The sequence below is a fragment of the Balaenoptera borealis genome, assembly GCF_965194805.1.
Source record: "Balaenoptera borealis genome assembly, chromosome: 9".
Lineage (NCBI taxonomy): Eukaryota > Metazoa > Chordata > Mammalia > Artiodactyla > Balaenopteridae > Balaenoptera > Balaenoptera borealis.
In genome coordinates this window covers 44,319,634-44,336,855 of record NC_138873.1, presented here as the reverse complement: position 1 = coordinate 44,336,855, position 17,222 = coordinate 44,319,634, and the positions used below count along the sequence as shown (strand labels likewise).

Below are 17,222 nucleotides of genomic sequence, written 5' to 3'. Positions count from 1 at the left end.
ATTTTATGTAAATAGTCATACATTATGTATTCCTGTGCCTGAATTCTTTCTTTCAGAAAATTATTTTGAATTCATTCTTGTTATTGTATATATCAAAAGATTATTCCCTTTATTTTGCTGAGTAGTTTTCCCTTACATGGATATATAACAGTTTGTTGATTCACTCACCTGTTGATGGACATTTGTGTTGTTTCCAGTTTGCAGCTATTATAAATAAAATTGCTCTGTCATTCATGTACAAGTTTTCATGTGGACATATGCTTTCATTTCTCTTGAGTAAATAACTAGGAGACAAGTGCCTGTGTTTTATGGCAGGTATATATAGGTAACTTTTAAGGAAACTGACAGTTTTCCAAAGTGGTTGTTTCATTTTGCGTTCCCAACATCAGTATATAAGAGTTACAGTTGCTCTGCAATCCTCACCAACATTTGGTATGGCGTGTCTTTTTAATTTTTGCCATTTTAGGGGCTATGCAGTGATATCTTATTATAACCATGGATTACCTTAGTTGTATCTTTTAAAATAAAAAGTAGTTATTTGTAGAAATAACTAATAATTAAATAAAGGAACATTAAAAATATATTTGCACTCATCATTATTTTTTGCTCCCATGTCTTTCCTCAGCCTTTATTTTTCTCCTTGCTGAAATATATCCTTTAATAATCCTCTTAATGAGGTTCTGTGGGTGGTAAATTCCCTTAGTCTGTATGTGTCTTTATTTTGCTCTGTCTCGAATGATGGTTTAGCTGGTACTAAGCACTTTGAATATCATCTTCTGGTCTCTGTTGTTACTGATGAGAAGTGTACTGTCAGTCTATTGTCATTTTTTTGTAGGTTATCTGTCTTTTCTTTCTGACAGCTTTTAAGCTTTTAAGCTTTTATAAGCTTTTTTATTTTTCACAATCTGCAGTTTTACTATGATGTGTCCAGATGTGAATTTATCTTTAGTGACATTGTTCAGAATAGATAACACTCTTCTGATGTAAGAACTTTCTTTGATTCTGCAAAATTCTCAGTTATTTCTCTTCAAATATTGCTTTTCTGTCTGCTCCTTCATTTTTTCCTCGAGAACTCCTATTAGACAGAACATGGAGTTGCTTAATCTGTTTTCTATTTCCTTTAACTGCTTTTTTTTTTTTACATCTTTATTGGAGTATAATTGCTTTACAATGTTGTGATAGTTTCTGCTGTATAACAAAGTGAATCAGCTATACGTATACATATATCCCCATATCCCCTCCCTCTTGCGTCTCCCTCCCACCCTCCCTATCCCACCCCTCTAGGTGGTCACAAAGCACTGAGCTGATCTCCCTGTGCTATGCGGCTGCTTCCCACTAGCTATCTATTTTACATTTGGTAGTGTATATATGTCCATGCCACTCTCTCACTTCGTCCCAGTTTACCCTTCCCCCTCCCCGTGTCCTCAAGTCCATTCTCTATGTCTGTGTCTTTATTCCTGTCCCACCCTTAGGTTCTTCAGAACCTTTTTTTTTTTTTTTAGATTCCATATGTATGTGTTAGCATATGGTATTTGTTTTTCTCTTTCTGACATACTTCACTCTGTATGACAGACTCTAGGTCCATCTACCTCACTACAAATAACTCAATTTCATTTCTTTTTATGGCTGAGTAATATTCCATTGTATATATGTGCCACATCTTCTTTACCCATTCACCTGTCAATGGACACTTAAGTTGCTTCCATGTCCTGGCTATTGTAAATAGTGCTGCAATGAACATTGTGGTACATGTCTCTTTTTTTTTTTTAATCAGTCATCAATTTTATACACATCAGTGTATACGTGTCAATCCCGATCGCCCAATTCAGCACATCACCATCCACACCCCACATCTCTCCATCTGTTTGTATCATCTTTAATTTCTTTCATCAGTGTCTTATAGTTTTTTGCATACAGGTCTTTTGTCTCCTTAGGTAGGTTCATTCCTAGGTATTTTATTCTTTTTGTTGCAGTGGTAAATGGGAATATTTCCTTAATTTCTCTTTCAGGTTTTTCACTGTTAGTGTATAGGAATGCAAGAGATTTCTGGGCAATAATTTTGTATCCTGCAACTTTACCAAATTCATTGATTAGCTCTAGTAGTTTTCTGGTGGCATCTTTAGGATTCTCTATGTATAGTATCATGTCATCTGCAAACAGTGACAGTTTTACTTCTTCTTTCCCAATTTGGATTCATTTTATTTCTTTTTCTTCTCTGATTGCTGTGGTTAGGACTTCCAAAACTGTGATGAATAATAGTGGTGAGAGTGGGCAACCTTGTCTTGTTCCTGATCTTAGAGGAAATGGTTTCAGTTTTTCACCATTGCGAATGATGTTGGCTGTGCGTTTGTCATATATGGCCTTTATTATGTTGAGGTAGGTTCCCTCTATGCCCACTTTCTGGAGAGTTTTTATCATAAATGGGTGCTGAATTTTGTCAAAAGCTTTTTCTACATCTATTGAGATGATCATATGGTTTTTATCCTTCAATTTGTTAATATGGTGTATCCCATTGATTGATTTGCCTACATTGAAGAATCCTGGCACACCTGGGACAAACCCCACTTGATCTTTGTTGAGGATTTTTGCATCTATGTTCATCAGTGATATTGGCCTGTAGTTTTCTTTTTTTGTGACATCTTTGTCTGGTTTTGGTATTAGGGTGATGGTGGCCTTGTGGAATGAGTTTGGGAGTGTTCCTCCCTCCTTTAACTACTTTTTAAGATACATTATTTTATTTCTTTGTCTTTTTGTACTGCACTTTGGGTCAGTTCCTCAGCATTATGTTTCAATTCACTGATTATGTACTTAACCAAGGCCAGCTGAGATTTATTTGAGAAGAGAAATTTATATCTTATTCATTTTTTCTGAGACAAGGCAAGCCTACACCAGGGCCTTTTATATAGAAATTATACAAAAACATTTGATGATTAAATAAATATAGATAACATTTTACATGTTTGATCACTAGATTCTTGTCTATATATATAACTTTATTAATTAACCAAATATTATATTTTCATATAACAAAAAGATACCTTATTAACAAATTTGCAACTTAACTTTTAAACAACACATTATTATATTATGTTCTGTCAATACAAACACATTTTTATGCAAAGGTAGAATTTGTTTGTTGTGATTTGGTTTTATGGGTACCCAAGTCTTTTTCTTCTCTTTTGGGAAAGCTTTTGGGATCTTCTGGAAAAACTCTGAAGTTATGGATGCTCCACACAGCCCTAAATTTAGATTGCTCTAGTATTAGGTAATTTCCATTATTCTTTATGCCATAATTTTATGGTAACACAGTCCTGGACCAGTAAGAATGTTCTATGTATTTCTTCCAATGCTCTTCTGCTAGTGTTGAGCATTTTGTGTCACACAAAGCAGCACATAGAAAGATGGCAGCAGTTTGTTTTGCAAGCAAGTCATCTTCTTTTTAGTAGAAAGATACACTGAAGAAATTTCCCCCATCATTCAGACCAGATAAATCTCTCCCTCAGGTCCCTCCAGCTGTACTGTGAAGTGCATTTATTAGCTCAGGATTCACAAAGTACACAAGGAAAGATGCTAGAATCCTTTAAACATGTAAGGATGTTGGGTCACTTGACACAACCAGTTAAACCAGTAAGATCCCATAAAGTGGTTATAGCTGGTGGAGTCTAATGATCAGAAAGGGCTACAAGCTGATTTGTGTAAGGACTTCCCAACGATGAGCCCAGCTCTCAACAATACTGTATCTTCTCTGCAGAGGAGTGGAACATTTATCAATTCTTTTTTTTTTTAAATTTATTTATTTATGGCTGTGTTGGGTCTTCGTTTCTGTGTGAGGGCTTTCTCTAGTTGTGGCAAGTGGGGGCCACTCTTCATCGCGGTGCGCGAGCCTCTCACTATCGCGGCCTCTCCTGATGCGGAGCACAGGCTCCAGACGCGCAGGCTCAGTAGTTGTGGCTCACGGGCCCAGCTGCTCCGCTGCACGTGGGATCTTCCCAGACCAGGGCTCGAACCCGTGTCCCCTGCATTGGCAGGCAGATTCCCAACCACTGCGCCACCAGGGAAGCCCTAGCAATTCTTTAATTGCTGCTTTGACTATGGTGGGCAACAAATCTCCTCTTTCACATTCAGATGTCCCTGTCAGGTTGGGAAAAACTTCTATTATGGTTCTACTTTTCTAGTCATTCCTGCCTTAATCCTTCTGGTTGCTGGCTTTGCTCTGAGAAGCCAGATGTGGACAATTCCCAATGAATACTGCTGCAGCTGTACCCCTCCGGCCCGGAGAATCAGCTTCCTGGAGAGCAAGCTGGCTTGCCTTCGCTTTTTCAGCATCACTGGGAGGGCACTTGTTCTTCCATTAACGTGGCTGGCGGTGACCCTGCTGACAGGCACGTACTACGAATGCTCAGCAAGTGAATTCGCATCTGTGGATCATTATCGAGTGTTTGATAATGTCAGTGCCAGCAAACGGGAAGAGATCTTAGCTGGGTTTCCATGCTGCAAATCAGCTCCATCCGACATGATCCTGGTCAGAGATGAAGTCGCTTTTCTGCACAGATACCAGTCACAAGTAAGTTCTTGATTTTTTATTTGGTGCTCTGCTATCCCATATTAACTACAATCACTGGAAACATTTCCCATACCTGCTGCTTCTCATATTGTCTGATTATAGAACACAAACTAGATGCCACTCATCAATTTGATTTTTACTGAGCGGCTATGTAAATATAGTTAGGATGTTGGGCTTTGGAGTCAGCAGACCTGCGTTTGTCTTGCTTTGCCATTTATTAACCTGCAAAACCTTAAGCAAGTTGTATAACTCATCCATGCTTCACTTTTCTCAGCTGTAAAATGGGGACATTATTAATAGGATCTATCACATAGGGTTGGAGTGAGTAATAAATAAACTAATACATCTAAAGTGCTCAGTACTGTGTTCAGAATCTATATTAAAACAATGAATTTCAGATATTCATATTAAAATTATTATTGCTATATTACTAAATTCCATCTTTCTGCATCTATATTCTTAAATATGCATTCTTATATATTAAAATCTCATCTAAAATTACAGGAAGCTGAATTATGATTAAAAATAAACACCAGTGATAGTTCTAAATTTAGTGTCCTTAGATAGGTTTGTGTGAGGGGGTGGAGTGAAGTGAGGAGAAGACCTAAACCTACTGGGTTTATGGGTTAAATTTAAAGATGTACAAGTACATTTTTGTCATTACAGAAAGAATCATTGGTTTTTATCAGTTTCTCCAAGGGATTTGGGGAAAAAACACATTTCAAATCACTGCAATTCAGTAAGAACACATTAATTTTTTTAACTTAATTTTTATTTTATATTAGAGTATAGTTGATTTACAATGTTGTGTTAGTTTCAGGTGTACAGCAAAGTGATTCAGTTATACATATACTTATATCCATTCTTTTTCAGATTCTTTTCCCTTCCCTATAGGTTATTACTGAATATTGAGAAAAACACATTAATTTTAAGCTACTTATTGCAAAGCCATTTTTTGACCTGTCGCTTTTCAGTTATTAAATTTTAAAAATACTAATGCTATTTAGTTGAAAAAATTGCTCTCAACACAGAATATTTCTAGGCTTTATATTTTGTCTCCCTCCTTAGGCATAAAGACTTGGAAAGAATGAACGTATCTAAATTCACATGTGAGTCCCAATAACCAAGCGCCATGCACAGCACATGGTGGGAGGTCAACCTTGGGCTCAGTAAATGATAGCTGATGAATTAATGGGCATCCAAGATGACCTTTCCTCTGCTGTGCTGGCCTCAGTATCACTTTGTAGGTTTCAGCCTCTCTAGACTGAAGCTATCCTGCTCTGCACACACTGGTAATACCAGGCCTGTTAGTGAATCACAAGCTGTGGAAGACACCTTCACCTCCCAGACTATGGCTGCATACTGCTGGCTTCCCTAAATGTGTGGAATCTGTCTCTCTCAATCTACATAACCACCACTAAATATTGAAAAAAAGAATCATGAAAAGGAAAAAAAGGAATCTAAATATAGAAAAGAGCTACTTATGTCAGTCTTTAAAAATGGAAACTAAATAGTTGCAAATAAAATCTAGTTCATTTTCCTTTCAAAGTATATTTCAAAAATCAATCATAAAACTGGTCAGCAAATGCTTATTTGAAAGGAGAGGAAAATGAAAAGGAAAACAATAGGTGCTACACATTTAAGGACATGAGAGTCTGCTCACTGACTTTCTTTGGTCACAGAAAAATAAAAGGAAAGAGCAATTCAAGAAGAAATGTCAACAAATACTTGCTGGTACATCATTGAAGACACCTTACGAAGCTACCATTATTATCTATTATATCATCATTTTCATCACTATCATTATCAAATATTTATTAAGTGTCCAAAGAATGCATGGCCCTATACCTGATGGTTGAGCTAAAATCAAAGTATGTATTTTATGTCCATTCTGCAAAGGTAATTGGTAGGTTATCGTGTCTGCCATTTCAAGGACAGTACTTAGAATCCATTTCAAAATCCTTTGGAAATCCCCCAAATCCAAAAATCCTTTGTAATCCCAAAACCAAGTTGAAATGGTTGGGCCTATATCCTCTGTCACACCTGCATCTGGGATCAAATGAATAGCACCTGCTAATATGCTAAAGACTAGAAAAGCAAATTTCTTACCCACATTTTAGCTCTCCGTTTTGTAGGAATCCCTCCTACCATGGTTGTTTCTTAAATATTTGATATATTGATGTTTTCTGTTTTTCTTTTGAATAATTATATGAAGATGCTGGGCTGGATTTTGATCACCTTGGCAACCATCGCTGTCCTAGTCTCCTGCTCTTTGGCGAGGTGCTGCTCACCCCTCACCTCTCCGCGGCATCGCTACTGGACCAACCACCTCTACAATGAGAGGGAGCTCTTTGAACAAGCTGCAGCACAGCACTCACGGTTCCTCATCGTGCAGCATATAAAGAAGCTATTTGGCTTCATTCCTGGAAATGAAGATGTCCAACACATCCGTATTCCCTCATGTCAGGACTGGAGAGATACTTCAGTACCCAGCTTTCTCTGCATGGGTAATGACATGCAAGGTCACTACAGCTTCCTTGGAGACAGGTTGGATGAGGATAATGAGGAAAGCAAATCAGGAGGTACTGAATTAAAACTTTAATCATAGCACATTTCACATTTCAGGTTGCTTAACAGATATTTTATTTTTGTGGTGAGGGAGTTTCAGTGTAATCTCTTCATCTTTTTTTCTCTCTTCTGATATTTGTTTACAGAAGTCCATCCTAAATGCTATTTCCAAAATCAGTTTATCTGATCATTGTGCCAGCTTCGCTTTTTGAAATTTCACTGATGGTCTGGTAGTGGCTATATTGGTCTAATTTTTTAAAATGTGGGGGCTTCCCTGGTGGCGCAGTGGTTGAGAATCTGCCTGCCAATGCAGGGGACACGGGTTCGAGCCCTGGCCTGGGAAGATCCCACATGCCGCGGAGCGACTAGGCCCGTGTGTCACAATTACTGAGCCTGTGCGTCTGGAGCCTGTGCTCCGCAATAAGAGAAGCCGCGATAGTGAGAGGCCTGCGCACCGCGATGAAGAGTGGCCCCCACTTGCCGCAACTGGAGAAAGCCCTCGCACAGAAACAAAGACCCAACACAGCCATAAATAAATAAAATTTAAAAAAATAATAAAAATAAGATAAAATAAAAATAAAAAATGTGAAAATTGTAGTCACATCAAACTTTAAAAAATTTTTTTTAATTAATTAATTAATTTATTTATTTTTGGCTGTGTTGGATCTTCGTTTCTGTGCGAGGGCTTTCTCTAGTTGCGGCGAGCGGGGGCCACTCTTCATCGCGGTGCGCGGACCTCTCACTATCGCGGCCTCTCTTGTTGCGGAGCACAGGCTCCAGACGCGCAGGCTCAGCAATTGTGGCTCACGGGCCCAGTCGTTTCGCGACATGTGAGATCCTCCCAGACCAGGGCTCGAACCCGTGTCCCCTGCATCGGCAGGCAGACTCTCAACCACTGCGCCACCAGGGAAGCCCTGTAGTCACATCAAACTTTGAATCCTAGTTTTGTTACCTAGTAGCTACGCAGAAATTAATATCTTTGAGAGCCATTTTGTTATCTGCGCATAGTAGTTACCTCAGAGCTACTGTGAGGATATATATGACAATTAAATGTGATAATATAAGCTAAGTACTCAGCACAGTGCCTTTCATAAAACAAGTGGTAATAAATGTTACTGTCACCCTCCCTCTTTGCATTCCATGTCTTCTACCATTATTTTCCCTGTCTCTAATTTCTGTTGTTAAAAATTTCTACCTCTATATAATATCCAGCAACTTTTCACTGCTTCTTCCTCTTTCTTCAAGCTTAAATATCTGACCTTTTGGGAATCAGGATAAAAAGCCCTTTCTAAAGTGTTAACATGTAAGGGAGAAGCCCATGCAAGAAGGTCTTGAGTCATCGTGCCGTAACCAAGGAAAGATGACATATTGTATCCTCACTGGTGTCATAAATGTTATCTGTAGCACCTCCATACCAGAAGTATTTTTACAGCTATGATATAGAAAGTTTATCCTAGAAAGTTTCCCCTGTGTTCCACTACGATGACACCTTCGGTACCTTTCCATTATCAAATTGCACCTTTGCACTCATAATCCGTATTAGAAAGCAAGACCGCAACCTATATTTGTTTATCCGTTATCTAGAACTCTAAAAAGGAAGACCTACCTACCTTTTCACTTCTAATATTTGACAGTTTTCTATTTTATTTTGATTATTTCTGATATATACAGTGTCTCATGCCTGATTTTTGCCACATTCACTTCAACTGGTTCATTGGCCAAAATAAGCAAAGCGAGGGTTTTTCTTTATCTTTTAAACCAAAATAGTGGCTGCTTATTGGACAATGGACCAACTGCCAAAAGTCAAGCTGACTTTCAGGATTCACTTTCAAGGAGACCGGAGAATTTGACTATCTAAAAAACAATCACTCACTTGGTAATCTACTTTTACACAGTCATGAAAGAGTCTATTTTGTGTGAAATTATGGGTCCCTCAAACTTAACAGAAACAAATAAAAAATGAGTTCTAAGAAGACTATCCTTTTTTAACCAATAGGAGACACATAGTATGGTAGTTTGCTAGGACAGGAGACCTGTTCCTCCCTCTTCACTACTCACTGGGCAAGTTGGTTAGTCTCTCTGGGACTCAGTTGTTGCATCTGTAAAGTAGGGATGATGATACCTGCTGGAGGGGAAGGAACTGAACCAAATGAATTCTTGAGGTCCCTTCTAAATCTAATAAGATGTTTATGTTTATATATATACAGATGAATGAGTATACAATCTTCCAGAGTGCTAGTAGCTCAGGTTGTTTTTATTGGAAGGAAAATATCACTGAGTTTGATTCTGAGCTTTCTCTACAGACATTCGCTGGCATTCCACATTTAAAAGAATGTTTGTGTACTGATTTTTTCAAGTGGCCAAGGAGGGTCATTCCACTTTGTCATCTAATTCGATATACAGTTCTGATATGACATTACAAGAGGGATCTTTAAAAAATAGAAGTAAGTATGGAAGTAGGGTCTTTGTCTGCTGTGATATGAGCTGTGTAATTATGAAAGGCCCCTTCCACTTTGTTCTCTACCGTCTTCTCCAGCTCCAAATTCTATGGCCCTATTTATCTGAGAATCTTTGAAGTTCCTCTGTATTGGGACACACTAGTTAAATCAACATTTTATATCATGATCAGAATTATTTTATTAGTTTTCAGGGAGTATACTCTGATATATAGAATAATATACAGAAATTAGAAAAAACACTTTTCAGTAAGATTTTTCTGTCAGCAAAGTCAGAGTGTATGAAGTTAAAGCATTATATTATCAGAAAGAATAGTTGTTCATATACTGACACCAGGAAACTTTCTTTCCACTATATTCTAGAAGCGCTTTCTATACCAAACTCTTTCAGAGTATTACATACAGTTTATCTTTTGAACCACTTAATCATGACCTATCACTGTAGTTTTCTATCAAAAGACTAAGTATTTTTTGGCTCCTCTGCATGGCTTCAAAGGGCTTTATAGCATCTATATGAATACTTAAAGGGTAGTACACAACCTTGAGTTTTATTGTATATTATCTATTTCAAATTAAATTGCCAAGTTTTTTTGGTTTTGTCCAGCATATTCTTCTGTTCCATAGCCAGTTAGATGAAACGTTTCCATTAAGAACATTGTACTTCCTCCCCTTTATGCTTAATGGATTTATGTAATTTTAAAACATATGATTAAAATCAATTATGTGCTAATACTACCTTATATTTTGCTACCAAATGGTTTTGGAACCTACATCAAATGCTGTGGCTTGGCATAAATACAGACTTGGTCATTTCTTAACTTCATCAGCTCCCCCATCTGCCTGCCACAATCCAAGTTGCCTCCTTCCCGGGAGACAAATACAATCCCAATGTTTAGACATGTTTTACTCAGCTTTCTAAATGTTCTCCAAAGCTGAGTTGCAGAATCATACTTATACTCATCATCTTCTTTGTCTTCTTTCTGTTCTCAGTCTCCAATTCCATTAAAAAAATCCTAATGCATGATTGTAATAAGAAACAACAATGTGATTTTATTTATTTATTTATTTATTTTTGGCTGTGTTGGGTCTTCGTTTCTGTGCGAGGGCTTTCTCTCGTTGCGGCAAGCGGGGGCCACTCTTCATCACAGTGCGCAGGCCTCTCACTGTCGCGGCCTCTTTTGTTACGGAGCACAGGCTCCAGACACGCAGGCTCAGTAGTTGTGGCTCACGGGCTTAGTTGCTCCGCGGCATGTGGGATCTTCCCAGACCAGGGGCTCAAACCCGTGTCCCCTGAATTAGCAGGCAGACTCTCAACCACTGCGCCACCAGGGAAGCCCCAGCAACGTGATTTTAAAAAGTGTTTTCTTGCATTCTGTTTGTAGCGCAAAGGGAAATCACATTAACCTTAAAACTTTGAAATATTACGGCCAACCAAAGGCCTTCTAAATGCAAGACTCAGCAGCTATTTGCTACCTCAAAATATATAGTTTAGAGACACAATTTTAGCTTCTAAATAAATCTACCAAAATTTGGCACTGGTCACTAAAGAATAGATGTTGGCAGGCTGTCCTCAGAGTAGACAGCTACACAATTGGCTCCCTGAGCTGTGGGGCACACATCTATAAGTGTGACCTCTGGACCAAGGAGCAAAGATGGTACTTCCAGAGAGACAAATTACGTTATTCCCGACCCGAATTATTCCTCTGTGCTAACCAAGTACAATGAAACTCTAATCTCAGTACATCAGAACTTCAGAAAGAAATGGATTTTATTTTGTTTCCTCTGCTGCTCCCCAGTGGTCTAGACAGATGGCTGCACGCAAGTGTAGTGGTGACACAGTTGTGGTAAAAATAATTCGTAGTGTTTCCATATTATGCAGCTACTTTAAACAAATTATTCCATTCACTCTTTACAGCAAAATGGTAAATGGAGTCACATATTAGAAAATGAATTGCTGAAATGCTATTAAATGACAGAGAATGTGAAGGTATTTTGTATAAAGTCCTATAAGAATAAAATGCTTTCTCATTGATATAATTATTATATTAGATAACTGGTGAATCATGGTTCATAATTGGAATCCAGGCCTATCTGACTCTAATAAAATGAGTTCCCCCATTTTATCGATGAGGTAAACTGAGATACAAAGAAGTCAAGCACTTTGCCAGTGTTCCCACACCTATAAGTGATGGAGCCAGAATCTAGCCCTGGTAGTCTGACTTCTCACACTGCACTCCACAGCACTGAATACAGCAACAGGAGGCATATCACAAACCTTCCAGGGCCTTGCAGGTGTTAGGAGGATTCTCCTCCTACTCCTGTCCGTGAATAACTAAAACATCCTGAGTTCCAACAATAAGATGCCATATCACACCTGAGTCCCTCTCATTCCACTTCCACTGTACCAGCATATATAACGGCTCACTTTTGGGGCACTGCTCTTCTTAGCAAACTGACTTGTCCACTCTCACTTTGGACCTGAGCTACCCAACAGCCAGCAGCACTGATTTTGTTAGCTATAGACTAACTGCAAGCTTGCCCAGGAATCTCCGTTATTCTCTTTCTCATGCAGGAAGTGGCAGTCACTGCTCTAATCTGTCAATTTGTTTTCAATAGGCCATAGTTATGAAGGGTCAAAGTGAGGTGCAGGGAAACACACTCTCTCATCATTCATAGGGTCTTGTACAAGTCAATCTCTCTAGGACTAATTTCCCTTCTAAGAGATGGGGGCGGGTGATCAAATTGTGGGGATAAGTGTTTAAACTATTTTGAGTCACAGACCCCTTTGAAGAGCCATTCTGGGAAATGTGAGTGTTACTTTATACTTTGCATGGCAAAAGAGCCATTGCAGATGTGATCAAGTTAAGGATCTTGAGATGAGGATACTGGATTATCCTGGTGGACTCACTGTAATCACAAGGGTTCTTACAAGAGGAGGAATCAAAGTCAGAGAAAGGCAAAGTGGCAACGAAAGAGGAGTGTCATGGAGTATCAGAGTGATGCCTGAGAAATGAGCTATTTGTTGGCTTTAAAGAGGATGAGGGTCATGAGCCAACGAATGCAGGCAGCCTCTAGAAGCTGGAAAGGCAGGGAAATGGATTCTCCCCTAGGGCCTCCAGAAGGAACACAGTCCTGCTGACACCTTGATTTTAGCCCACTGAGACCTGTGCCTGACTTGTTTCAGACAGTAAGAAATATATACCGTTCTTACAGTTACAGAACTATAGATAATAAATTTGCATTGTCTTAAGTCACTAAGTTTGTGGTAATTGGCTAAGCAGAGATAGGAAAGAAATACACATACCACCACATTTCAGGAGTTTATGAACCCACAAGCCTGTCATGAGTGACATGCTCTGGATTAAGACCTCTTCAAGGTAAGTTCGCATAAGCATTCTACAATTCTACATGCATTGATGCTCTGCCCTAGGCAAAACTGTTGTTCCTGGAAAACAAATAAATATATCTATAATATAATACTTTATAAATATATAAAATACAATGTGTTCTAATGTTTTAAGGTGTTCTAAAGTGCAGAAAGAACAGCTGAATATACATTTTATATGTTTCTATAGATGTTTCAGTCTAAACAAATAAAAATTTTTAAAACACATTTTTATTCTGTAGTTGCCCTTTAATGACATCAACAGAACCATACTGTATAAGCTATTACATATTGTGGACATAATTCAGCATTTGAAATGTGGGAAAACAAATGCCAAAGGTAAAAAAACTAATCCGGATCCATGTGGTGCTTTAATTATATAAATTTCATAAATCAAGAATACTTGGCTTATTTGCAGAGATGTGGATAGACCTAGAGACTGTCATACAGAGTGAAGTAAGTCAGAAAGAGAAAAAAGCAAATATCGTATAATATCGCTTATATGTGGAATCTAGACAAATGGTACAGATGAACTTATTTGCAAAGCAGAAATAGAGACACAGGTGTAGAGACCAAACATATGGATACCAAGGGGGGACGGGGGTGGGTGGGATGAACTGGGAGATTGGGATTGACATATATACACTACTATGTATAAAATAGATAACTAATAAGAACCTACTGCATAACACAGGGAACTCTACTCAATGTTCTGTGGTGACCTAAATGGGAAGGAAATCTACAAAAAGAGGGGATATATGTATACGTATAACTGATTCACTTTGCTGTAGAGCAGAAAGTAACACAACATTGTAAAGCAACTACACTCCAATAAAAATTTAAAAAAATAAATTTAAAAAAAGCTTCAAAAAAAAAAAAGAATACTTGGCTTATTATTGATAAGTTCATGCTTGCCATTCTTTCACTTTGAGATAACTTGAATTTGAGAAAGCTGCCTACAAATTAAGCATCTTCACTCCATTAATGATTTAACAGATCCTGAGTACTGTGAGAAAGGTCTATATTTTGCCGGGAAGATAAAGCCAAAAGCAAAAACCATCCAAGTTATTACTGGCAGAGCTAGAATAATATTATAAAATGTAGTAAGTATGGGGCTTCCCTGGTGGCGCAGTGGTTGAGAATCCGCCTGCCAATGCAGGGGACACGGGTTCGATCCCTGGTCCGGGAAGATCCCACATGCCGCGGAGCAACTAGGCCCGTGAGCCACAATTACTGAGCCTGCGCGTCTGGAGCCTGTGCTCCGCAACAAGAGAGGCCGCGATAGTGAGAGGCCCGCGCACCGCGATGAAGAGTGGCCCCCCCGCTCGCCGCAGCTAGAGAAAGCCCTCGCACAGAAACGAAGACCCAACACAGCCAAAAAAATAAATAAATAAATAAACAATAATTAAAGGTGCTAATAATTAAAAAAAAAAAATGTAGTAAGTATGCAGTTCCGTACTGCCTGTGGTCAGGGCGCTCTGCGTTTTGAGCTCATTCTTGGAAATCTTCTGGGGCCCCACCGCTTGGGCCGGTTTCTTTCCTTCCATGAGCTCCCTGACCTTCTTCCCCGAGTTTTGGGGGCCCACGGTATTCCGACCAGAGGTGCCAGCTTCCGGCTGCAGCATCCGAGCCGGCGGGGTGGCAGCAGGTCCCTTATTCACTGCGCAGCACCGCTGACACCCAGGGTGGGCTGCCCGCCTCTGACCAGGCAGCGCGCAGTGGGCGGGGCAGCAAGTCCTCCTTACGACGCGCCCTTCCGATCGCTGTCCTCTCTGGCTGCTGATCTTGCGGTTACGCTGTGCCTGGCTGGGTGGGTCAAGTGCATTCCTTGCACGCAAAGGGGACCGCTCTTCTGGCTCCGCTGCAGGTCTCTGGCTGGTCCTCCCAGCTGGTGGCCATGTGTGGAAGGTAGCGTGCAGCCAACACCAAAAGAGATCCCAGTCCAAGGATGCAGTGATTATGGCCCAAAGGAATCAATAAAATACATTTTTGGAAGATAGTAAATATAAGGTGACTAGGAAACAAATGATCATTCACATTTTCCGGCATACTTTGGGTAAGAAATGTATTTGTGGACATCATCTAGAGAGTACATTCTTTGAGAAAAATCACTGGAAGCCAGCGTTCAAGAGCAGCATGCTGATGATGGAGTTAATGATGTCACCAGCATTACATAAATGGTATTAGGATACTGCAGAGGCAAGAACTATATTGTCTCAATAGAAATTACAGAGAGCCATGGCATTGAGAGTAGTAACAGCACTGCTACTTTTTTTGAAAGTCATTATAGCACATATGAAATTAGATGGGGACAGTGCATGTGGCAATAAAGAACAGGAAGAGATGGTTCTTCAACCTGAGCAGGAGAAGATGGTGCATGGACACCGTGGAGAATCGTCATTCACACTGATTAACAGTAAACTAATGTGTAAGTGCCTCTCTTTATTATTCTACATCTACATCAGTTAACCACTATATATTACATGAGCCCATGAATTTTAAAAACACATCTTTTAATACAATTGCTTATTATATAGACAAGGACTCCACAAAAATGTTTTCCCAGGACCCTGCACACCCTTAGGGGCATCCCTGACTCAACCTTCACTATATTTTCTCTCAGGAAGCCAAAAAGGGTGATTTGACTTAAATTTTAATTTTCCATTTTAACTCTTAAGTTTATTTTCCTTCCCTACATTAAAAAAAATCATACTGCATTTCACTAACCTTATCTTCTTCCATACCTCTTTTGCTCCTTCATTTTCTCTCTTTCCCTCTCAGTCCCTTTCAAATCCAAAGCAAAAGTAAGTGCATGCACGCGCGCATGTGTGTGTGTGTGTGTGAGAGAGAGAGAGAGAGAGATGGGGCGGAGAGGAGAAGAGGGAGGAGGAGGAAGAGAAGGAGAGAAAAAGTCAAAGAGAACAAATGATCAAAATGGTCATTACTAGGGTGGGAGAAAAGGAACATGTACAGATGCTATTTCTTGTCTGTCTACCTTATACTTCATCCTTACGTGCAAAGTAATGTTGGAAGTGTAGCCCACTTAAAACTCATGTTGTCCCTACTTTGTTGTTCTTCACAATTGAGGTCCCCATCTTGTCACTTGGTTCAAGAACATTAGCGTCAAGGCTGTTAGGGGAATAACAACTCCACCCACAGATACCATTCTTGTGGCCATGACACCTTGGGTCAGAGATATTAACCACTAACTGTGAAGTCTGGTTTCACACACCTATCTTCAATATATGCATGATCTCGAGGAATCATAGATACTTACATCTGGAAAGTATTTCAAAGATCATTTTTGTCCAACTCCCCCATTTCATAGATGGGGAAACTGAGCCCCAGAGAGGGTGTGTCTTGTCCAAATACATATAGTAAGTCAATTGTAAAGAAGGGCTATAAACTAGTTTTATAATTCCCTGGTCCAGTGCTTTTAGAACCATACCATGTTACGACTCCATGTGATTCACTCATTCAGAGAATATATTTTTGAGTGCCTATTCTGTGTCAGGCACTACCCTATATACTAAAGTACCACAGTATATAAAATCCCTGACTTTACAGAACTTATGTTCTAGTAAAGAGAGAAAGAGAATAAACATCATACATAATTCTAATGTAATTTTAAAGTGTCATGAGAAAAATACAATAGGATAAAGGGAATCGATAGTACTGAGAAGGGAGTGATTGTAATTTTAAGTAGAGTGATTGAGTAGCCTCATTGAAAAACTTACATTTGAGGAAGACTTCAAGGAGATGAAGGAGGGAGGACCTTCAAGACGGCAGAGGAGTAAGATGTGGAGATCACCTTCCTCTCCAAAATACATCAGAAATAAATCTACATGTGGAACAACTCCTACAGAATGCTGGCAGAAGACCTCAGACTTCCCAAAAGGCAAGAAACTCCCCATGTACCTGGCTGTGTGGCTGACAGCGTCTTGGTGCTCCGGCCAGGTGTCAGGCCTGAGCCTCTGAGGTGGAGAGCCGAGTTCAGGACATTGGTCCACCAGAGACCTCCCAGCCCTTCATAATATCAATCGGTGAGAGCTCATCCAGAGATCTCCATCTCAATGCTAAGACCCAGCTCCACTCAACGACCAGCAAGCTCCAGTGCTGGACACCCTATGCCAAACAACTAGCAAGACAGGAACATAACCCCACCCATTAGCAGAGAGGCTGCCTAAAATCATACTAAGGTCACAGATATCCCCAAACACACCACTGGACCTCCAAAAAGACAAGAACC

The 17,222-nt window shown here is 39.5% G+C and overlaps 1 protein-coding gene across 1 annotated transcript; it reads left to right on the top strand.

The window, feature by feature from the left end:
- Positions 1-3,712: 3,712 nt before the first annotated feature.
- CALHM4 (calcium homeostasis modulator family member 4) lies at positions 3,713-7,166 on the top strand (the record flags this gene model as incomplete). The annotated part of the gene is given in 4 exon segments (XM_082406082.1): positions 3,713-3,768; positions 4,067-4,089; positions 4,092-4,564; positions 6,780-7,166. Coding segments are annotated over 4 exon segments (939 nt in total).
- Between the last annotated feature and the right edge of the window lie 10,056 nt (positions 7,167-17,222).